Source organism: Rhipicephalus sanguineus, chromosome 6 (assembly GCF_013339695.2).
Source record: "Rhipicephalus sanguineus isolate Rsan-2018 chromosome 6, BIME_Rsan_1.4, whole genome shotgun sequence".
NCBI classification, from domain to species: domain Eukaryota; kingdom Metazoa; phylum Arthropoda; class Arachnida; order Ixodida; family Ixodidae; genus Rhipicephalus; species Rhipicephalus sanguineus.
This window is the reverse complement of record NC_051181.1, coordinates 166,869,131-166,892,687: the sequence shown is the minus strand read 5'-3', so window position 1 is coordinate 166,892,687 and position 23,557 is coordinate 166,869,131. Positions and strand designations below refer to the sequence as shown.

At 45.6% G+C, this 23,557-nt stretch overlaps 1 protein-coding gene across 1 annotated transcript in view; it reads right to left on the bottom strand.

The window, feature by feature from the left end:
* LOC119397013 (suppressor of tumorigenicity 7 protein homolog) overlaps positions 1 to 23,557 on the bottom strand; it is an 89,210-nt gene that overhangs the window by 5,730 nt on the left and 59,923 nt on the right. The window contains exons 7-8 of the mRNA XM_037664431.2: positions 17,647 to 17,744; positions 12,553 to 12,667 (exon numbers count right to left, since the gene is read on the bottom strand). Coding sequence (XP_037520359.1) covers positions 12,553 to 12,667; positions 17,647 to 17,744 — 213 coding nt within the window. The remainder of the gene's footprint in view (positions 1 to 12,552; positions 12,668 to 17,646; positions 17,745 to 23,557) is intronic.

The following is a 23,557-nucleotide window of genomic DNA, read 5'->3' as shown; positions in this document are numbered from 1 at the left end:
GCAGGGTCCGCCCTCCTAACCTCCCAACGGCTAAAAGAAGGGGGTACCGTTGCTTGTTTTTTTTTTCACCTATGGTCGCGGGATACGGCTTCAATTGTGCTTCATCTATGGTCGCGCAATTCTGCTTTATCTCCATGGGTACTCGGGGCCCAACAATTTTCGGGCGCCCGTTCACAGCAGCGCTTTAACTACGCGCCGGACCAATGGGAGTTTTTGAACGAGTGGCGCGGTGCGGCAGTGACGACTGCACAGCGTGAACAAATTTTCATATGTGAATTCAATCACTGAGGGTATCGCGGGCCGAATTCGGGATGTATTACGGCACCTGCACCGTACGCGACCGAACTATAGGCAAGAAACGTCCGTGCCTTCGTCTCAGAGGCGAAGTTGTGAAGAGCTTGACAGTTTTCTTATGTTTATTTTACATCTGGAAATTACATAATCTCCTTTAAAATAAACATGCGCTCGCTTTTGCACGAGGATATCGGCGAAAGATTTAGCGAAAGGCATACTGTACCGATTTTAGCGTTCGTTTTGGCCACCCCACCCTAGACAAGTTGCATCATTGGCCTTTGCCGCTTTTTAGATATTCGTTTTGTCGAATTATTTTAAACTTCGAATACTAGCTATTCGAATGTCGAATATTCGCACACCCCTACTTTTTGCATCAATCGACTGGTGCCGCCGACGGTCAATTTTCGTGTTTGATGAAACATCTAAGGCTTTCGCAATAATATAATGTTAACAGCCTGGCCGTTAACAACCTGGCCTTTCATACCAAGCTGTCCTCCACCACGTCACCTCTGTGCCGTGCGCGAAACAGCTTCGCTTATCATCCACTTCACAGAGTGGAATGGCTGCTAAATCTTTTTAAAATTTTTATTGTGATAGCAATTACATGGACACTCTCGACGGGTTTTTGCCATCGCCGTAATTTTCCGTCCAAATTGATAACATCACCCTGCTCATTCCAGCCGCGGGTAAAAGCTCTCGAGTGCTGGCAACGAACGCGGCTGAAGCGGAGATTAAACGAGCCGGCCGTCTCTCTCCGTCGCATGGAGAGCGCATGAGATAACATCTTCCCGCGCGCGGGCCTGCCGTCGATTGCTCATCAGAGAGGAAACGCCCCGCCCGTCTTTCGTACGGAGCATCAAAGGACGCAGAGGAGGGGAGGGGACCGCACGTTCGAAGGGCACAGTCGCTTGCGCGTGCGCTATCTTGAGGCATCAGGAGGCGGTTCGTAAACTTGCTGTGCTCTCAACGCTCACTTCGCGTTTAGAGAACTCGCAGCACGAAAACGCTTCGGTTCCTGGAGCGACCATATTTTCTTAAACCAGCGTTTTGTTGAGTTATGCGAGATCGGATCCAAAAGAGTTAGCTGCTAATTTGTTGGTATCGCATTCATTGCTTCGTCCTTAAGCGAAACTGAGTTTTAAAAAGCTATTGACCCTGGAAAGCGAGGGGCGGACGTGTGACATGGCGTAGCCGCTTCACTGTGGTCAGTAAGCGACGGGCCGCTACTGACAGCTGCGCATGCGTTGCGGCTGCTCCGACCAGGAGGCATGCTTTTTTATTAATGAGATGAGATTTTTAAAGAAGCAACCAAAAAATTCGAATTGGAACCCTAGCACTCACGAGCTCGAAAGGGCAGGGCCTTTTAGCGGGCAGTCACCGCAGAGTGATTACAAACTCGGATGTGCTGGTGGAAGGAATTACGAAAAAGCTCTTCTGGATGAAGATCCATGGATAAAGTATACCTGAGGAAAAGTGTCAACGCGTTCCCACCGTTCGCGTGCTTTTCCATAGACGCGATGCACGGAAAATTCGATATTGTTCCATATATCTATTGCTAGCGATCCCAGAGTTCATTACGCGATGTCCAGAAACAGAAGTGACATTTTAGCGGCACGCGTGTGGTTATTACTGAACATGCCGAGCGACGCTTGAAACGAGCTATCAGCAGCGTTTCTGGAACAGACGACGTCCGCCGATGAATCGCCGCCACACTTTCTCGCTACCGATAGGCTTAGACGTCACGAGCCTCCGCGAAGAGCGCATTTTACTGCCGAGCCGACTTGCAGAACAGAAGCTGCGTCGGCACCGTGCATGGCACCGTGGCTTACTCGGGACGCACACGCAAGCATTATTTATTCAGCGGAATAATTCTTGGTCCGTGGTTGCGACTTTGGCGGCCCCAAGATCAAGCTGCACATGTTCTGACGCGCCGGCGGTGCCGGTGATAGACGCCCCCAAACCCGAGACTGGCGCAGTTTGGCGCAATTTCAGTCGATATTATCAGGATGGCGCAGTAAATACAATTTGGTGCGCTTTGGCGCAGTTGGCTCAGGAGTGGAATCACTGTATAATGCGAAACCTCCAACTATGCTTTACACACTGCTCAAAATTGGTCTTTAATTAAAGGACTAACGGCAGCAGTACCATAAATGCTACATAAAAAACAGGAATTTGCCACGTAAACCTTTTTTTTTTACATCTGTGGTAGTCACACTGTTCTTTTCTTAGTCCTATACTAGGAATGGTACCAAGTAAGCATTGCAGTGATCATCATGTTGCTGGGTGTTCAGAACTTCAGCCACACTTTCCCACGTAATCATCAAATGAGCTCAAAGATCCATTACAGATAAATCAGCACAGTGAAATAACACAAGGGAGAATGGATCTTTACCAACACACCCACTCGCTCATCCTCACTATTTGTAGCTCCGGCATTTTGCTGTGGTATTTTATTGCTGCAATATGTTGCTGGAGGTATATATTAGTCATAACACGGCACATCGACAGATAATTAATTACAGTCTGTTTATTACCAACCGGTCACAGTTTTGGTTTGGGAGAGCTTCGAGAATGACAAACCGCCGTGTGCAACTAACTTCACACCTATCGTGTGAAACGGCACACAGAATTGACGCACTTCCGCGCTGCCTACATCGTCTGCTCGCATTCTTTTGCATGCGGCATGTGCAGCGTGATGTCGTTGCCGTCATAGTCATCATCGTTATCTGGTGGCAAAGACTTTCTTGAGGCTTCCACATGTTAGCCGCAGGCACAGACTCGCAAGCAGCCACCGAATAGTAACCTGCTGGCGCAAGCGCGGCTAAAGCGCAATGGCGACAACGACGTCATGATTTAGCTGGGCATCTCGGAGCTCGGCTGCAGTGGTGATGGCGCGGAAGTTTGGGGTCACCTTCAGGTCACTTTGTATGATGTCAATGTCTCAAGGTGCGATGATTAGCGCTGGGTCGGGCACGCGAACTTGGAAATTCATATAAATTACCTTCCAAGCTGTGTTCGCTGTACAGATTTGGTATAGATGATATTGTTCATTGTCATCGATCCCGCAGGCTATCTCAGCCGCGAAATTTTGTCAGTACCCCTTCAAGTTCTCATGTTACGGTGTGCACTTGAAGTTGTAGAATACTCAAATTCTTGCCATGCTGCTGTATGCAAGCCTGCAAAAGAAAAGGTGATGACGGAAGGCTTTTGTTGAGCTCCGACATGTGTGCCATGGCAGCGGAAAGACAGCAAAGCACTGTTTTCCGAAAGAAGCAGATGATCCGTAACACTAATTAGGAATTAACGCATAAGAAAAGTGACTGATACTATGCCAATTTGCTCGCGAAAAACGCTTTCGCCCCGGTAAGTAGACCATTAATTTGCGAGTGTGTGTTATTTTTAGTATCATGTGGACTTTTCAGAATGGAGAGTACTTTCGTTTAGGCAACCGTTTTAATATATTAGTGACTTTGGTTATGTTTCTTTTCTGCACCAACCTTAGTTGCTGATGCTGCAGAAATATTGTCCCTGACAAACTTTTGTCTGCATGCAACGTAATAGTGAAGCCTGAAGTAGACTCATGATGGACGTTATTGGCCGTGAGATCGAGCGGAGTCGCCGCCTGGCGGCTTCTGGCTGAACCGCGCCTAGTGTGGATTGCTCCATGCGCCGTCTGCTAGCCACGTTGTGTTTGCATGCGCGCGTACGTCATGAAGGTCCTCAAAAGGCGGTTTGTTCCGTTGCGTTAATGCTACTTTAACCGCTCGTACGGATGCCTAACACGATGTAAAGAAGCATTTGGCCTTGATCGGCTGTATATGTACTGTAATAAGATCAGTGAGTGCACTTGTCGAGTGTTGTGTGTGGTCGTCGTATCCTCCGTTCACGAGAGTCATATCAGTGTAGGTGCCGCTCGGTGGTCCAAGCGCATTGCCAAGTGCACTTGGCGTTGTCCTAAAGATGAGAAGTATTAAATCTCATGTGAACAGAGCCTTTTAGTGGCTCGGTGGTAAAAAAAGGCTCTCATACACTTGCGCGTTGTGGTTAGGTGTGTAACTTCGGCACTGCCATTTATAGGTTACGCCACGAGCTTTAGTTGTGCACGGTCCTGGTCCCACTACAGAGAAATATTTCTGTCAAGTCACGTCTCACACTTGGGTACTTAAATTGTCCCCTAAAAAGAACAGAAAATGTAATGACACGGAAACTACAAAACTGAGTTGCCTTGTGCAATTTTAACTTGTGGCGAAATTTATACAAAAACACCCGTGTACTTAAATTAAGGTACGCGTTAAAGAGCCCCGATGGTCAAAATTAATCCAAACGGCGTACTTTAGATTCATGTCGTAGTAATTTCACGCGAAGCCACATCTTTTTTTTCTTTACATTATTTTGAGCGTTTGTGTTGCGTTGTTATAGATTGACGGAAGGCAGCGGACATTATTCGCATGAAAAAACGTACCTTGGTTCCGTGAAATAACCGGGTCTTTATTCCATTACTGTCGTGCAAGTAATCAATCGAATAAAGTTTCATGCTGTACAGTTACCTTTGCGTACTGTTACTGTAATAAAAACAAGCATGTGCGTGTTAAACGTCTCCGTAGCGCTAAAGCGCTGTCAGCCACGTAGCTTTCCTCAGCAAACCTATCAACTGTCCTACATTTCATGGAGAACTGAATAAGAAATGCGGATGAATATTTGAGCACGCAGGGCACAAACTATTATTTGAACTCATCGTGAAGGAATACGGGCTTTCTTTTTGTTGGGGATATCCAGATGAACAAGAAGTAAATACCCAATTCAGTCGCGCTACAGCAGTGCGTAGTAGGTGGAACACAAGCTAAACATGTACAAATAAAACAAGAAAACATCATCCATTGCGAAAACGCCGACTGTTGCCGAAGGCGAGCAACCTGTTCGTTGACAGAATGCGCTTCTCTCGCAAGTGATAGTAACGTTCGGCGCGCTTCGTGCATTAGTTCGGGAATGAAGAGCGCACATATTTCCAGAAAGCTGCAGTCAACACATTTTGTTTGCCGGAAGTCGGGTCAGATCGCTCACAACGAAGCGCTATTGTGTGTTTGTGTACGCGCCGACAACGCCTATCCATACTTGCGCGGCGACGGTGCTGCCACCTGTAGCCCGATCTCGCGGCGAATAACTGCTGTTGTTCTGCGGTGTATGCAGACCATGTTGTGTTCTCATTCAACAAAGCATGTTAGCAGTTCATGTGCTGCAAGAATTTTAGGCACAACTGCAAATGGTGCTTTTTCCAGCTTTTGGAAAATTCTACGAACGAATCGCACCATCACTTTTCGACAATGTGCATGCAACTGAATGCTGTTGCAAGATTCTTTTCCGAGTGACGCATTTTGAAGGGGTCTGCTCCTATGCACGGCTGGTGCAGAAGCCTAGCTCCGGTTCCAGCCAAACACAGCCGTACCGTGCACGTGTCAACATCCCCTTCCCGTAGCGCGAGTCATCGCAGCTACGACGGGTTCGGGCGAATAAGGCAACAGGCTAGATCAACAAACAGCACTAACACGTAAATGTCACGTAGAGGGATAGTCCACTCTCGTAGAAAGCAAAGGGTAACGCTTACTCCTTCGGTCGATTCGGCTCCCAGGTCCTGGGGGTGATCTGGTGCGTGGGTCGTTCCCACAAGTCAGCGGCGCTTGAGAGGTCGTCTCTCTACCCCGTCGGCGGTTTTATTCACCTCCCGTCTCCCCCTCCCCCGCGAGGGTCGTTTCCCTCGCAGCGGACGAGTATCCTTTCCCGCGAGCAGGGAAGCGAGGATTAGGCAGAGTGTACTAGATAAGGGTAGTGGGGTGAGGGCGAGCTCTCCGGTAAGGCCACTTGCATCGACGACGGAAGATAGCGCCACTGCGACTTTAACCTGTGCGCCACAAGCGCGCTGGGCCAGCCGCCTACCAACCTATTGATGCGCCTGCGCTCTTATCCAGCCTTTGCAGTGAATCCACATACTTTTTAACAATTCAGTCTGCCAAAACTGCTTATTGCATTTGAAAACAAGCAGGAACATTTTATTTACAACAGGATACATCGGCAACAAATGCACGTGAGCGAGTTGAAGGGTCATGAACTTGCGCACAATTTTCATCTAAGTAGTCCTGCTCAGTTTAAGGTGCTTGGCCCTCTGACGCTTAGTGCTGTTAGCACTGTTCAGGCCTTTAACCAAAAAAGTGCAGGCGCGTAAGAACATAAAAAGAAACAACTTTGAGACTAATTTCCTCACTGTGAATTGTGGCGAAAATGTTTGCGGCCCGTGTACTCAGATTTAGGTGCACGTTAAAGAACCCCAGGTGGTCGAAATTTCTGAAGCCCTCCACTACGGCGTCTCTCATAATCGTATCGTGGTTTTGGGACGTGAAACCCCAGATATTATTATTATTCACTGTGGATTGTGCAGCCCACGGTGTTGGAAGGAATAAAGTTCTTGCTCACAAGGGCCACAACATTGGATATGCTATTTGTGTGAAGCTCGCTGACACTAAAACATTCTGTGAATAGGTCCTCAAGTGTAGAGATGAAAATGTAAAGCTCCTTTGATGGATATAGAAGACCGCCCCAGTCACACTGCTCTGTGAACCCTGATGGGAGCCGATTCTCTGCTGCCTCACTTGGATTTATAAGAAGGTCCCTGCATGATGAACAGCCAAACTTCAAAACACATTTCCTGGCTACATAACCTGCCATGTAGTAGACCAGTCGTGAGTCACTCTTTTCCACAACTAAAGACAAGTGGTGACTGCAAGGAGCTGGGGTTGAAACCAAACATTTCTGTGGTTCATACAACTTGCCTTGCACGAGCAGGTCATCGATTTTCTTTGGTGTGTCCTGTCGTGCGCATTAACCAGTGAACTGACAATGTCGGGAGTTGCATTGGCACCACCAACACTTCAGCAATATTGTAGAATGAAAGGCAGTTCACAGTGATCAAAAACTGCTCTGGCGACGGGTGAGCGTTACAGCCACTGGAGTGTCGAACAATACCAAAGTGGTGCTCTATGGGGTCTGTACTGAGACGCGAAGTCAATATGTACTTGAATCCAAGTGATTCTGTAAGGTATTGAAGTAATGAGAGAGTGCTGGCAATGGTGCCTTTGTCCTGTCACCGTGGAGTCACTTAGAAATCCTGTCTTTCCAGGGCTGCAGGCTTCCCATTTGCCCAGGTAATCGAGAAAGTTAACTATACTCGGCGACAACTTATCTTGACAGTGGAGCGAAGGCTACGGAGGCGGGGCTTCCGCACATTCGTGTTGCTCCGCAAGTAGTGCGGCAGCTTGCGGCTGATTTCGGTTTTGCTCGCTCTCAGTTTAGAAAAAGATATACACGAAAAATGCGAACGGCGTAACATTTAGATTGGTCAGTGTACATTTTCGTGTCGTAATACGAGTATATTTTTCTTGGAGAGCTAAAGAGCACGTTTGCGGCCGCACACTGGCCAACTACGTCACGGACGCCATGTTTACATTGGAAAACGGGCGTGCTGAAAAGGTGGTGCTGTCTATGAAATGGAAAGCAAAGGAAAGGATTCTTGCACAGTCAACAATAACTGTATTTTACCTACGACTTCCCGCAACTGTTTGAGTCTCATAATAAATAAAGCAGCATTTATTTCAGCAAGGCAAATCAGATAATTATCAGTAAACTAAAGTACTATTTTCTGGCGCGGCAGCAGGCATGCGCTTTGGTTCTGTAGCTTCCACAGTGCTGTCAAGAAAAGTTGTCGCCGAGTATAGGTCTGCAGCAGGGGGGGAAGCAGGCCTTCGCGATAACGCGAAGAATATTGAACGAAGAAACAGCGCTAGAACAGCACAAATACGAGAGGACACAAACACGGCGCTGCACTAACAACCATATTTTATTGCATTTGCACGTCAATATGCACTGGGGAAAACACAATCACTCTGATAGGAAAGAACCTGCTAGCATGGCACTAAGAAATCAGTGTCATGTTCAACATAAGGAAGAAAACCAGTATGTGCCATGCGCTGTGGGTGTTGTGTATCAGGTACCCTTGACTTGCGGGAGGTCTTATATCGGTGAAAGCGGCAGGTGCGTTAGCATGAGATTAAGGGAACACGAGCGTTCACTATCCAAACGCCCGGGTTTGCATTTGCCAGCGCACTGCAGGGAGTGCTGTTGCGAGCCTGTTTTTCAAGATGCGAATGTCATGTCTAGAGATAATAGATACATAGGGCGAAGAATAATAGAGGCTTTCCATATTAGAAGAAAGGGAGAAGAGTGCATCAGTGAACCCTCTATAAGCCTGTCGGATAAGGAGTACGCATATCTCAGTTCTACATGCTACTGTTGACTTACGTGGCCTTGCACGTGCACCTTTTAGAATTTTCGTGTGGGTTTTTGTGTGACGTTGAGGTACGCTGATCAACTTTGACTGTGACACGTTGTCTTTTGCTGGACACTATATAGGTCGACTACGGTTTCAATAAAATCAGTTGTGAGTCTGCGCTCGTCTGTCTCTTTCGTTCCTTCTTTGTGTCCCGTCTGCCGCGCAGTTTGCTAGAAGCTGAAACCTTACCAACTCGCCCAGCTTTCGACGCTTGTTAATCACTATACACATCGGGGAACAAGATAGCGCTGTAACATTGCCAAATCAGCGTTTTGAAAGATACATTTCATTTTTGCAAAGTGATAGCGATACTGCGCTGACACAACAGTCTCCACTTATCTAAATGCAACAAGCCTCAAAGATTTCACGCTGGCGTTGCTCTACATAAGTGCCTAGAACTTCACAATCTTTAAAAACTGGTTCGCAATCACATTCCCTACAGTGATATACCTGTCCGCCACGATGGTATAGCGGTTACGGTGCTCGGCTGCTGACCCGAAGGTCGCAGGTTCGATCCCGGCTGCGGCGGTCGCATTTCGATGGAGTCGAAATGGTAGAGGCCCTTGTACTTAGATTTAGGTGCACGTTAAAGAACACCAGATGGTCGAAATTTCCGGAGCCCTCCACTACGGCGTCTCTCATAATCATATCGTGGTTTTGGGACGTAAAACCCCAGATATTATTATTATTACAGTGATCTACCAGATGACTACACACGGACCTTGACTGCTCACGGTCCCCGATGAGTATACTGATTGTGTTTTCCCCTGTATATACTGACGTGCAAACGCAATAGAATATGGTTGTTAGTCAGCGCCGTATTTGTGTCCTCTCGTCTTCGTCCTGTTCTAGCGCTGTTTCTTCGTTTAAAATTCAGTATGTACCAACCAGCCCAATTCAAGACGCTAACGCAAAGAAGTTCAGCAGAACATGTCGAGGCGCGCCAAACATTCCAAATGACTGCACCCGGCATGCGCGCCGCCAGTGCCAGGTGAAAGGCACAGCAACGCCACCACGCAGCAACTTAAAATTTCCATACTTTGAGCTTTACTGCACGCCATTGCCGCCAGCTCTCCCTCGCCCCACTACACCTATCTAGTACACTCTAGATTAGGTGCGACTGAAGGGGTTGCCAGAAAATGGGCAACACTGCTCGCTCTCCAAGTGACCTCTTGGCTCCTGCCGCCAGTCCGCAATCGCGCCAGCGTTAGGGAAAGGAAATGGGCGCGCGTGCTCTCCCACAATTTATAGCCATACAAATTTCTGGAAACCTAATGCTGTTAAAGGGACACTAAGGAGAAACAATGAATTGGTTTAGATTGATAAAGTGTGCTCGGAGAACTCTTGTGTAGTTTATTTCACCACCATAGGTTTATTATTAGTGTAGAAAACAAAGTTCAAAGTTTCATTTTTAAATTTCGCGCCAAACTTTGTAATTCGTGACGTAAAAGGTTTCAAAGGGCATTTAACGTATTTTGGCGCCACTGGCTCGATGAAATTTCCACAAACTCGTTATGTCAAGTCTCTGGCCCCCTCAGAGAACAATGTACTTCGATTTAACCGATTAGGAACTATGTAGGCCCAAGCAGGCACCGTCAAAAATATGTGACGTCACGGCAAATGGTGCGGGAATTCCAAGGTGGTGTCGCCACCTGTATTTTCTTTTTGCGCGTTTTCTCGCTTATTAAGCGTCTTTTCGCAGCAAGCGTGGTGTTTTTGGTATCGTGGAAGACCACTTTACTATTGCGAGAAAAATCGTTTTGCTCTTCAGTGTCCCTTTAATTAAAAAGTACAGTTTGCTCGGATTGGTAGTTCTTAGGTTTTAATGAAGCTTCCACGACTCATGCAAACCTGGCTTTTAAAAGCATATCTCATTCATATATATCCTTAAGGACTTTTTTGTAGCCTAGTGCAACAAACGGGTGGTTGTCAATTTTTTCCCCTTCGTAAACCTTCCGCCACCCTGCGGGATTCAGCAGAACTCATTTGCAATATTCTAAATCTCATTCACATTTAAATGGTGTGTTTTGGTACGTGTCTTTCTGTCTGAGCAAAGGAGTTAAGTTGGGCAATACAAGTGCTCACACCTTTCGGAGAGGCTTAATATGCACAAACACTTGCCTTCTTCAACAGCCGCCACACATGAAAGGCATTTTACCTCCGAGAATGGCTGATGTAGCTCGCTTAACAGGCTGAACGTTTGTATGCACAGCACATCAACTTCCACAGTTTCATCACAGATATCCTTCTGACCAATCAATATAAGGTGCCCAGCACCCCTTCACCTTCAATAAAACACTGTGATTGAATGCCACAATCCACAACCTTCAGCCCTGCACTCAATGAAGGTGCCACTGTGACCCTGGATCGATCTTTGTTTACTAGAAGAGTGTTGCCAGCATAAGCAGCAGACTCTGCCTAATCTCTTGCCACAAAAATTGTTTGCACCCGTCAAGTACTATAAGCGGAGTTGCTGGGATTTGTCGTTGACTCCAAGTGCTTTTGCTCTTCTTTCATCCTGATGAGTGCACTGGAAGCTACACAGGGGAGGATGGCAAGGGCCCTACCCATAAACCTCTATAAACTTCTATAAAACGTTTCATAGAGGTTTCATGTTTTGTGGGATAGTAGCACGCAATGTTGCCACAACACTGAAGCAACTTTCTCAATGTTGCGGCAACGTTTTGTCCACATTTGGTGCTACTAGAGGGGACAACAAGTTTTATCATCGTGGCCTTGAGCTTCTGGATCAGCCTAGCGTACTGCTGGCACATGGCAGCCATGGTAACTATGACACGATACACACAACGTCAAACTATCACGTTAAAGTCTGGCGCTTTCGGTAACACTGGCCCTGCCCTGTGTCAGCATGATCGGCAGCCAATTCCAGATAGCACATTTTGAAGAGATTTCAATTGGCTAAACACCAAGCTGTCTGCCAAGACTTGTGAAGTGCACTGAAGAGCATGTACTGGCAAGCGTGCCAGTGTTATTGCGCCAGTACATTTGAAGTGAGCTCAGGTGGTGCATCGCATAAATGCAAGAGAATACAAAACATGAAGCAGAAAACATTCAGAAAAGACTGATAGTATCCAGATGATTTACTTTTTTCGGCATTTTTGAAGAAAGAGGCACGTATATTTTTTTCATTAATTGAAAATGAAATAGACAACACAAGTATTTCGGAGGGTGTTTTCACGATCATGAAATCAGCCAATGTCCGTGTTAGTGTCGCCTGCTGCAAAATTTGCCGAAGGGGATGGCAAGCTATGTCTGTCTGACTTGGAGACAAAATTGGGAATTCTATGTTGTGTTCAGTGCAATAATTTTGGCTGAGCTGTTTGCAGAAGCCTTGACTACAGATTAACAGCGTTTATTGGCTAGGTTCAAACAAAATGTTTACAGATTTATCGGGTGTAAGAAAAGTTCTTTTTATGCTATAGTTTCCCATCAGAAAAGGATGACATTAAAAACACACACACACGCTCTGTTGCCATTGCCTAACGCAGTAGGAAGCATTGATCATGCAAATGCAGCTCTTCCAGAGATGACGTGTGATCAGGCACAAAGTAGGAGGGCTCCCCACTAATATGCGACGAGGCGTGTTATTTTTCAACACCATGAAAAGAGATCAAGCACTGGTAAAACAATCTACATTAGAATACGGACAGTGCATTTATTTACATATATCATTTACTGGATGCAGAAGAGCATTGGTTCACCTACTTCCATGTGGCCTTCTGTGCTGATTAATATCCTAAGCTGGACAGCTAAAATCATGTCAGGTTATGTCAATAGAAGGCACACTGTTTAATGTCTAACAATATCTTGAGGCATTCTATCTGGTCAGCTGTTTAACCGAATAAGATGCGTGCACTTGCCGTCATATTTGGCGAGAACAGCTTGAACATCTGCGTAAGCCTGGAGCTCAAGAAGGGCCTCGATGAGATTCTCGTGGATGTTGAAGAGGTTCATGCTTGGAAACTCTTTCATTAGCTGCAACGGATAAGTCAATAACCCCCACTTGGTGACCAGGATGATGGATGTTCTTGCGACACCATATCTACCAATACAGTGAGAACACATTCTCCGAGGACAAAGAATGTTGCATCTTTTAGATTAGACAAAAAAGTTAAGTCGCACAGCGGCACTGATGAGCGAGGGGAAGAGAACACAAGCGTGGCAAACGTTGAACGAAATTGTCAAACAAAACCTGAAACATACGTGCACAAAGCAGGTTATTTCAAGCAGGAATCACTTGAGAATGGGGGGGATTTGTCCTTATTGGTAAGACATATTGTAAGCTAATAGTGCATGTAAAATACAGATTGATGTAGCAGCCCTCTTTGTTCCTGTGCTGCTAGCTGTCAAGTAGCATTACAAAGCAGGCTACCAGATTTGTAGACATGCTACTACAGTCAAACCCGTTTATAATGAACTCAAAAGTGCCGTGAAAAGTGGCTGTTATATCAGCAGTTTGTTGTATATGGACTCGCCCTTAAAAGCATGCACTTAGCGACTAATCCTGGCTAACTACGATCCTCATGTGATTACGATTACTGAAACATGGCTACGGCCCGAAATACAAGACCAAGAGCTTGTACCACCGAACTATAAAATCATTCGTCGAGACCGCGATGCGCGTGGGGGCGGAGTTGCTGTAGTGATCAAGGCTGATATCGACTGTGTGCAAATGCCTGGCATCCCAACACATGAAAGTGTTTGGTGCCAAATTAAACTAGATAACACAATGATCATTCTTGGCGCTGTGTATCGTCCGCCTAACTCCCCCATTTCCTATCTCGAAGACATACAGCTTTACTTAGAAGGCTTAAAGATCCGTAGCTCTCGAATTATTATTTCTGGGGATTTCAATTTACCAGGCATCGACTGGTCTGAGCTTAGCGCACAGTCTCGTGAGAAAACCCAATGTGAACTACTACTAGAGATAGCTTTCAGTCATGATTTGCAACAGGTAGTTCAAAGGGTGCACACGCGTAGTTGGGAATACAGGGTCGATTTTAGATCTAGTGTTTCTAGACGGGCGATTTGAAGAATATGATGTATCGATAGAGGCCGGTCTTTCAGATCATAAGTTAGTTTATTTAGAGATAAAACAGACCACCGTATGCCCAAGAGCTGATAGCACAAGTACGCATGTCCTATGTTTTGACAGAGCCGATGACACAAGCATTATTGATCACCTTTCGCTATGTTTAGATAGCTTCAGTCAGACGAATGACGTCAATGCAATGTGGGACGAATTTAAAGGAGTCTTATTTCACTGTATCAATAGGTTTGTGCCCATGAAAAAGAAGAAAAAAAAATAAACGCAACCCATGGATAACACGAGAAATCATACATTTAAAACGGAAAATTAGCCGTGAAAGAAAGAAGACAAGAAAAGATCACAATAAAATTTCCGCACTAAGCATTGCATTGCGCACGAAGATGACTGCTGCTAAAAAACTTTTTATGATGTGACATTGCCTAATTTTATGAAGGATGATCCGCACCGTTTTTGGCGCCATTTGTCACTGGACAACGAAGGCCCCAGGGACATTGTCATCAATGATGAACTTGTGTTGGACTACTCTCGCATTGCAACTAGCTTTAATGATTTTTTTCAATCCGTCTTTACTGAGAGTTCTGCAGATGGTTTTTCATCCTTCGCGCTAGAATCCGCGTACATTTCACAGATGCCTGATATAGAGGTATCATATGAAGGCATTGTAGCACTTTGTCTTAATATTAAAGACAAGAAAGCTATCGGACCAGACGGTATACCAAATGCGTTTTTACGTAGGTATGCGGAGTGGGTAGCCCGATATCTCGAGATAATATTTAAGGCATCGCTAGCACAAAAACAGATTCCAGATGATTGGCTAGTTGCAAAAGTTGTCCCGGTACACAAATCTGGTGAAAAGCAAGACATTGGAAACTATCGGCCTATTTCATTTACGTGTGTGTGCTGCAAGCTTCTTGAGCATATAATATCAAAGTCAATCTATAGTTACCTTGAAGACAAGAAGGCTTTCTTTTCTCATCAACACGGTTTTCGACGAAACCTATCCACCGTTACACAATTGGTAGAAACAATTAATGACTTTTCAACTGCACTGAATAACAGAAAACAGATAGACGCTATATGTTTAGATTTCTCCAAGGCCTTTGACCGGGTCGTGCATATGAAATTAATAAATAAGTTAATAGAAATGAATATAAGTTATGAAGTTGGTTGCATGGATCCGCTCATACCTCACAGGTCGGACACAATACGTCGAAATAAATGGTAGCAAATCCAATCTGTTAAAAGTAACCTCAGGCGTACCACAGGGATCCGTCTTAGGACCCCTTCTTTTCTTGGTTTATATAAACGATATTGCCTCATGACATAGGCGACGACATAACTGTTAGGTATTCGCAGATGATTGCCTAATATATCGAGAAATTAATAATCATAATGATCAGGCGTCACTCAAGCGAGCTCTTATAGCAGTAGAAGGTTGGGCCGCTAAATGGGAAATGAAAATCAATGAATCTAAATCAATCATGCTCAGGCTTACCAAGCGAAAAAAAGCACGTTATTAAAGGTAATTACGAAATGAATTCCACACTCTCACCGAAGCGGACACGGTAAAATACTTAGGCCTAACAATTTCAATGACTTAAGTTGGAAACCACACGTAAACCGGATTTGTACAGCTGCAGAAAAAAAGTTATGGTTCCTTCGCCGCAAAACTAAAGCTAGCAACACCATCCGTTAAGCTGCTTGCATATTTGACTTACGTAAGACCAACGCTAGAGTACGCCAGTGCAGTATGGGATCCGTTCCAATCGGGGTTGAGAAATCGCATTGAAAAAATACAGAGAAAAGCCGCTAGGCTAATTTTATCCCGGTATTCTCGAAATGACTCCGTTTCTGAAATGCTTCGATTGCTTGAGTTGCCTACGCTGGCTCAACGCCGGAAACTTGCTAGACTTAAATTTCTTTTTATGTTATCAAAAGGACACTTTAATATTGAATCTAAGCCTTATCTTGTTTCCAGGCAAACCAGCAACGTCAGATCAAGCAATCAATTTTTGTTCTTGGTTCCAAAATGCTGTCTTGATGTGTACGCGTATTCTTTTTTTCCTCGAACGATAAAAGAGTGGAACGAGTTGCCAGTGTCTGTATTGACTTCAACGAGCATTGAAAGTTTTGAAGAGCGAATTAAAGATCTATTACAAAAATGATTATTACTAGTGTTATACGTACATTGTCATGAGTTCTCATAACGTTCGAAACTCTGTAGTTTTTTTTTTTTTTTTTGTCATATTGCATACTGTAACATCGTCCAAATGTCTGTCTATATGTTTTTTTTTCTTCCTACAGTTCTTATTGGTTTTGAAAAATATGTATTCTTTTCTACAGTTTTGTTTTCATTATACTATGTTCTACTTACTATATTCTGTGTTAGCATTAAAATCACTGTACCCACCCTGTTACGGCCATGACGGCCAACGTATTTGGAAATAAAAAAAAATAAATAAGCCGTTTTCTTCTCTTTCTTTTGTGCATTTTTATTAAAAAGTGCTAACCCTCCCCACCAGTGACAAGTTAAGCTTATTTGTGTCGTGAAGCAACACCCGCTGCATGCGCTCAAGTTAAACCGCCTTTGCAATGAAATGACACCGTTTCACTGATACTGCCACATGGAGCTGATCATCCCTGGCTAGTTGCGCACAGTACGCCGCTTACACAGTTCATGCCGTCGCTGCTTGCTGTATATCGTATGTGCGCGTTTGTGCGTTCTTTGTGCCTGCTTCAGTCCAGACCATACATGGGTGTGGCGAATAGCCTGTTTGTTCAAGGCGGTGAAGAGAAGCATTTTGCAAGCAACTACGTCTCTACGTTGCTCTGGCAGTCCTGCACAATGAGGCGCGGCGTACTTGGGTTCTTGCCTAATAAAACATGCAGCATACGCTCACCAGCAGTGCATCGACGTTTTCCAGTGCTCGTGCCGCTCAACACCAGCGAGCTACATTCGTTTCTACAAAGCAAACTTGTGAATGGCAGCGTGGCACACTTGTACTACCGTCAATGCTCACAGTTTACCTCACACGCGCAACCGAACGGATAGCTGCAAGATGATTCTGATAAGGCTGTTGGTGATAAGCCTTAATGGCACGTCCATCGCCAGCTGCCACCTCGCCTTCATTCTTTTCTGATGCTTATCCACGAAGGCATTGCCGCAATTGCGCGGAAGTTGTAATCTTCGGCCGACCGGTCTCTGCCGTTACTGAAAACACCTAAGACTTTTAACAGCACATTGTGGCATCGACAAGTTGAGTGGCACAGTCAACTTTTATGTGACAAAAAGGTGTCGCAGTTATTGCGTACTGCATTTGTGACTTCTTGCGTTTCAATGCATTGTTTGGTTCATTGTAGGCGGTCGTAGCTGCAGGGAACGGCATCAGAAATGGTTGCCTTGCTAAAGCTTGACCGTAAGGCTTCACGCTGCCTCTATTTCTTTCTTTCTTCTTTTTCCCCCCTCGATGCCATTCTGCCACTCAAGAAACGGCTGGAAAGTGAGTGACCTCGCTCGCAGCATCCGAAAGCTGTGTGTGCTGCTTGCCGATCTAAAATATCTTCGTCCTGAGTAAACTGGAGCAGGACACGCACGAGCGACGCCTTCTCACGCTTTAGAGGGCCTGTATTAACTTTTTTTTCGCTCCATATACGCCATATTTTTACCGCAACTGCGTCTGAAGTGTTCATTGTAAAAGTAGGAAGCTTTTAAAAATGTTTGCTATATCTGGACACAGTTTCAATAGGCAGCATAGGAAAATCATAATATGGTCGTTTTAACAGACAGATCATTACATCTGTTATTGTTATAAGTGGGCTTGACTGCAGCAGAAATTCTGTAGCCATGCAAAAACAACCAGCTGTGCAAAAAGCAGACTTAGATATTAAGTGAGGCCTCACTCACATCGCGCATCATCTTGACAGCCTCACGAACCTTCCCCAGCTTTCGAGCACACATGGCCAATCTTCGGCGCACGTAGACAAGCACATTGCAATCCCTCCCTGCAAAAAAAAAAAAAAGGCCACATTGATCTTGGACACGACGCATAGCTGCCCCCGTTGCAAGCAATGCGCAGAAAGCTCTGTTTCCTCTGCGCCATGCTGTTTCTTCTCATAATGCTCTCCTCTCGCCAACTTCTTGAGACTCCTCCGGGTAAAACAAGATGTGTGCAGCAAAGCAAAACACCGAGACAAGGCTAGGTTGTCCACGGCAGTGGAAGAAAAGCTAAAATACCGTCCATGGCATGGGAGGCATTAATCTGGGAGACTGCTAAAGATGTCTCCTTTAAGGCGGCAATTAATAAAATAAAAGGCTAAAGTACAGCACTGCCATTACATGCACACATGCAGTTAGCCCCAGCTTCTCCATATAATTCTTGCATTCTCTGGTTAAAGGGGTACTGACACGAATATTTTCAGTTGTCGTTTTTTTGCGTCAAATGATGGGTCAAGCCCTCAAGAGCCTAGAAAAGGTAGTGCTAAGCGCAAGTGCGCCCTGAAAAAGTAATTACAGTATGTTTTTAAAAGCTAGTTTCGGTTCGTACTGTACCCTGACGTCACAACACGGGTATGAGCTTCTCGTCACGTGCTCGCACAATATATAGTGACGTTTCCACGGCCACTCCCCACCGTGGCTCCGTTGGTGACGCACAAGCGGCCATTTTGGAAGTTTGGGTGACGCACAAGCGGCCATCTTGGAAGTTTTGGTACCTAACGTCATCACAACTAGTGAGTCTGCTGCGTGATGTCACCAGAATTTGTACTGTAGCCTGACGTCAAGCTAGTATCGATGTCAGTAGGTGCGCCATGGAAAAATTGACTTTAATATCGAATTAAAATATCTTATCAGCATTTGCTGAGCTTCTCACTTGCTCAGAGCCATCTGTGTATAGAGGAGATTTGTATGGCAGAGTAAACTCGCCTTCGAAAAAAAGGTGTCAGTACCCCTTTAAAGACCAATGCTACTAAATTTCAGTTTTGGCTGAAATTGGTTATAAATAAGTAGTATACAGGGCATTTTTTTAGACAATACAGATTTTTTATAAACATCCTATGACCGCAAGGCAAGGCTCCTGTCGTTTTTGCACGCGAACCCCACGTCGAGGTGGAAATACTTTACCACATTTAAAATGACACTGCTGCGACTAATTAACAAAACCTGTTAATTAACTTTTATCATTATTGAAGGCAGTTGTTTATATTACTAGGAGCCGCTTTATTCGAGCATCAGCGTCAGCGTCTTGGTGTTTCTTTCCAGGTCCGTAGGCGATATCGAAATCGTACTCCTGCAAGTGAAGCACCCAGCGACCAAGGCGACCCCCGATAAGTTTTCTAGGGACAAAAGCCAGCACAGTGCGTTATGGTCAGTAACGAGTGTAAAGTGGCGGCCATGGAGGTATGGGCGAAATTTTTGCACTGCCCAAACAACGGCAATGCACTCTTGCTCTGTTAATGTGTAATTCTTCTCTGCAGTTGTCAGAGCACGACTGGCGTAAGCGACGACTTGTTCGCATGCGTTGGTGTCCCGAGAACGGCACTGAGACCATGACCGCTAGCGTCAGTGTGGAGGATCGTGGGTGCGTGTGATGAGTGAAGTGCGCGTTCGAATTGTGCGCTTTTGAAAAGTGCGCATCATAAAAAGAAAGAAGACAAGGAGTGCGCGCGCGGAGATGAGAACAGTGCTGAATGGAAGACAACGACGACGAATACCTTCACGAGGGCGCGAGGTGTAAGGGTTCGACGGACAAGTGGCCCAATGAGAAAACAACACGGATCATCTCAGGGGCCAATCACTTGCCAACACCGAGATCCAGCAGTCTCCAATGAGGAGTGGACAAGTGTGCCTGAGGGCACAAAAAGCCTGGCCTCAGAGGGTTCCGAGGGGAGTTCGAGGATACGTGGCGAGCAGAAGGTTGTCTCCGGACCAGGCGCTGAAGACGGGCAGTCGGGTTGCGGACCCGAGCCTCCAGGGCTTCAACCGGCCGGTACACTTTCAGCACTCGTGCTTGGCAAGGTCTGTACACGTTCACTTGTCGCAGTCACAGAACACGGTAAGTTAGGTCCAGCACTAAAAAACGTGCAGATGTTTGTCTGGGAAGCACTTTGTGACAAGCTCACAGTGGCTAGCTGTTTCTGGCTGACAGCGTGACTGGAGACAGCGGTGATGCCCCTATTGCAATGTCTTCTGGCATGCTGCGCACTGAGCCTTACTTGTGTCGTTAAGCACAGATCTAATCCATGACGAGTGCTCGGATATTTCCGTGCTCACCCCATCAGAGTTAAATGAACACTTCTTCGCGGGAGGCATGGCGAGTCACTGCACTGCAAGAAGAATGGCAATATGGCTGCCGCCCAGGCAGCTTAGCATGTGGATTGGATCTGATCCGACCTGGATTATCGTATTTACTTTACTACTGATTTGTTTCCCCGCCTAATTTGCACACCCCTAAAATATACTTTTCAGTAGGGGTGTGCGAATATTCGAAATTTCGAATATTTTTGGAATAGTGTTTGCTATTCGATTCGATTCGCACTGAAATTTTACTATTCGAACTATTCGAACTTCCCAAAGACAAATGCAGTCAACGTCCGATTGAAAGTGACCCCTTCAGATTTTCAATATGCTTCACCTCATTACACTCTCGTATTGCGGCAAAGCTGCCTTTCAAGCTCCGTTACGGTCGAACTTGGCCAAAGTCCGATTGGAAGTGGTCCCTAGATTTTCATATGCTTCACCTCATCACACCCCCGTATTGCGGCAAGGCTGCCTTTCAAGCTCCGTTACGGTCGAACTTGGGCAAGAGACAGTCAACGTCCGATTGGAAGTGGTCCCGAGATGTTCAATATGCTTCACCTCCTCACACCCCCGTACTGCGGCAAAGCTGCCTTTCAAGGTCCGTTACGGTCGAACTTATACTCCGTTTCATACATCAGGTGCAACGTTGTGGAGGCTAGCGAGACTTCTTGCAGTAAATCCGTCCGCGTTAAGAAATAGTTCGATGTTCTTACCACCCAAAATTGACTTTTTTTTTCGCTTTCACAGTGGGCAGTTACAGAAAATGTTTTGTCTCTTACAAATAAACAAACGCCGTTATTTCTGCGGTATTATGCAGCTCAATCACTGAGCGTCTAGTTACTTTTGTTTTTCGTTATTTTATTTGTGGCCCGTCGCGACGCGTCGCGCGCTGGTTCGTGCTCAGCTTGCGCGAGCGTTTACAACGACAAAAGCTGAACACTGGACGCGCGGATTTACACACTTTGTTTATTGAACTTCTTGCATAGCTTCCACAACGTTGCACTTGATGTGTGAAACGGAGTATAGGGCCAAGAGACAGTCAACGTCCGTTTGGAAGTGGTCCCTAGATTTTTAATATGCTTCACCTCATCACACCCTCGAATTGCGCCAAAGCTGCCTTTCAAGCTCCGCTACGGTCGCAAATGTATTAACTCGAGAAAACGCTGGTTCCAATATGGAGATGAAAGATGTGGCAGACTTGGGAGCTCAATTATGCTGTTTTGGACCTGAAATTTGGGCAGGAAGTCCGAAAAATCTGACGCCGAAGCTTTTTAGCATCCAAAATTTCAGATGTTCTTATATATCGACATCTACGAGGCAGAGTTGGAACTCCGGACTTGAAGGGAGCACACCCTTGTCCGCCACATCAGTTGGGCTTCCACAGAAGTTGAAAGAGGAGGAGAGGCTGAGGAAATGGCATCCCTGCCTATCACGTGTAAAGTGTTGTAGGCAACACTTTGGTTGCACCAAACCATGTACATAAATACAATTCGGCCTCTACATTGCCTCACTCTTGATAAGAAAGACAACTGTGAAATATGGCCCCACCAGCGCTTCATCAACCTAGCGAAAAGAAACACTTTTATGTTGCTATCTCACAAGAACATACTTAGGGATTCTCTGCAACTTTTTCTGTGATTTCACTTCGAATTATTCGAAAAATATTTGAGAAATATTCGAAAATTATTCGAAAATATTCGATTCGATTCGCACTCAATCTTTATTATTCGAATTCGCTTCGCACCCAAAATTTTGCTATTCGCACAGCTCTACTTTTCAGTAAAAAAGAGTAACTACTACTCGCGTATTCTGTAGACCTTGCCCAGACAATGACCGACGACGTCACAAAAACAGAGTCGTAATGCGAGAGTTCCTTTTTTTCTCACATGATGGGCACATGCATGTTTGCATTTTAGGGCTCTAACACTTGGGGGGGCAACACAAGTCCTCTGACGCATGTAATGAAACCTGGGGGTTGCGTTTAAAGCACTGATGAATCTGTGGCGGCACGGAGGAACCTGTCAGGCCGCAACAGTCGGTGGGACAGCACCATGGCCATACCTCCATTCCGTAGATGAATCAGGGATGCCGGCGTGCTCCCTTCATTTATGAGCTCTTTATGGATGTGATGCTAAAGAATAATCACACAGCAATTGGTGCGTAGCTGCCATTGCATCGCCAATGAATAAGCTTGACATGGCCCGGCAAGCTGAGCTGAGGCCAAGACAAACAAGCACAAATTTATCAGCATGAGTAATGTTGTGCTTGGAAAGTGAGATATGCTGTGGGATCTGCAGAAGCAACAGTTATGCACTGCCTACTTTTTTTTTACACTTCACTGTGGTTGCAGCCGAAGGAGCGACCTTTTAAGCTTTGATCAATGGCAATGATTATTTTCGTGACAGTCGCACAGACTGCCGTCAATTTCCATGACCTGGCCAGGTTTTTCAAAAATTTCATGACTATTCCCCGACTTTTTCCAGGTTTTCCAGGTTGGTAGACACCCTGATATAAGCACAATAGGCTGTTTACTATTTTCCTGAAGAGAGAGAGGTTTATTTACAGAAAGGCAGAGAGGTCGGCCTGAGCGATAGCGTGCTCTTCTAGCCTGCTACTTTACACGAGGGGAGGAAAAAGAGTGATGGATGACGATGGTGAGTATATACAGCCCCGTCAAGTTGGTGCAGTGCCATAGCCGCGCATCCAGTCCAGTGGCCTGTAGGAAAGCTGTGACCGCTCGTCCGGCCAAGGGCCCAACACAACCTCATCAGTTAAGGGCCTATTATAAAATCATTCAATCGCGGAAACCAATTTCTATCGGTCAAGTGCATATGCTGAGCAGGTAGAAAATATGTGCTCAAGTGTTTCTGGTACTTGACAGTGATGACCATTGGGACCGGTCTTGTCATTGCAGCCGATGAGGTGTGCATAACGACTTGTGAAGGCCACCCCAAGACGAAGCCGGTGAATCATACTTGCGACGTGTCGCTTTAATTTACAAGGCATGCGGAACTTCATTTCCGGGTCCCATTTGTGCAATCGCCGGTGTCGTCGCTCCAGTTTGGACCAGTGCTGAAGTGTGAAGCTGCGCATTATGCACCAAAGCAGGGCGTTCGTGTCGGGTGATGAAAACGCAATGCGCACTTCAGGGGCACTGTTTAAGGCTCTTTTGGCTTCAGTGACTGCCTCCTCATTTCCTATCACGCCACAGTGTGCAGGAATCCACTGGAAAGTGATGAGGTGGCCAGTGATTTTCCTGAAGAGATTCTGCTTTGGTGCGCCTCGATTTAAATTTCGTCCCTTCCTTGTCACAGGTCTGACCTAACAGAGCGGTTGTGTCTCCTACGCGCGGTCACTTTCGGTATTGGCCTTAAGTTTCAATTATGAATATCTATAATTATGTGCAGCTTCTGCGATTTCAAAAAAATTGGGCATGCCATAAATTGGCACACATTAAAACTTTCTAATATAAATAAATACTCTCAAGTAAATTATTAAAAAGCTAATTAATGAGCTTTTG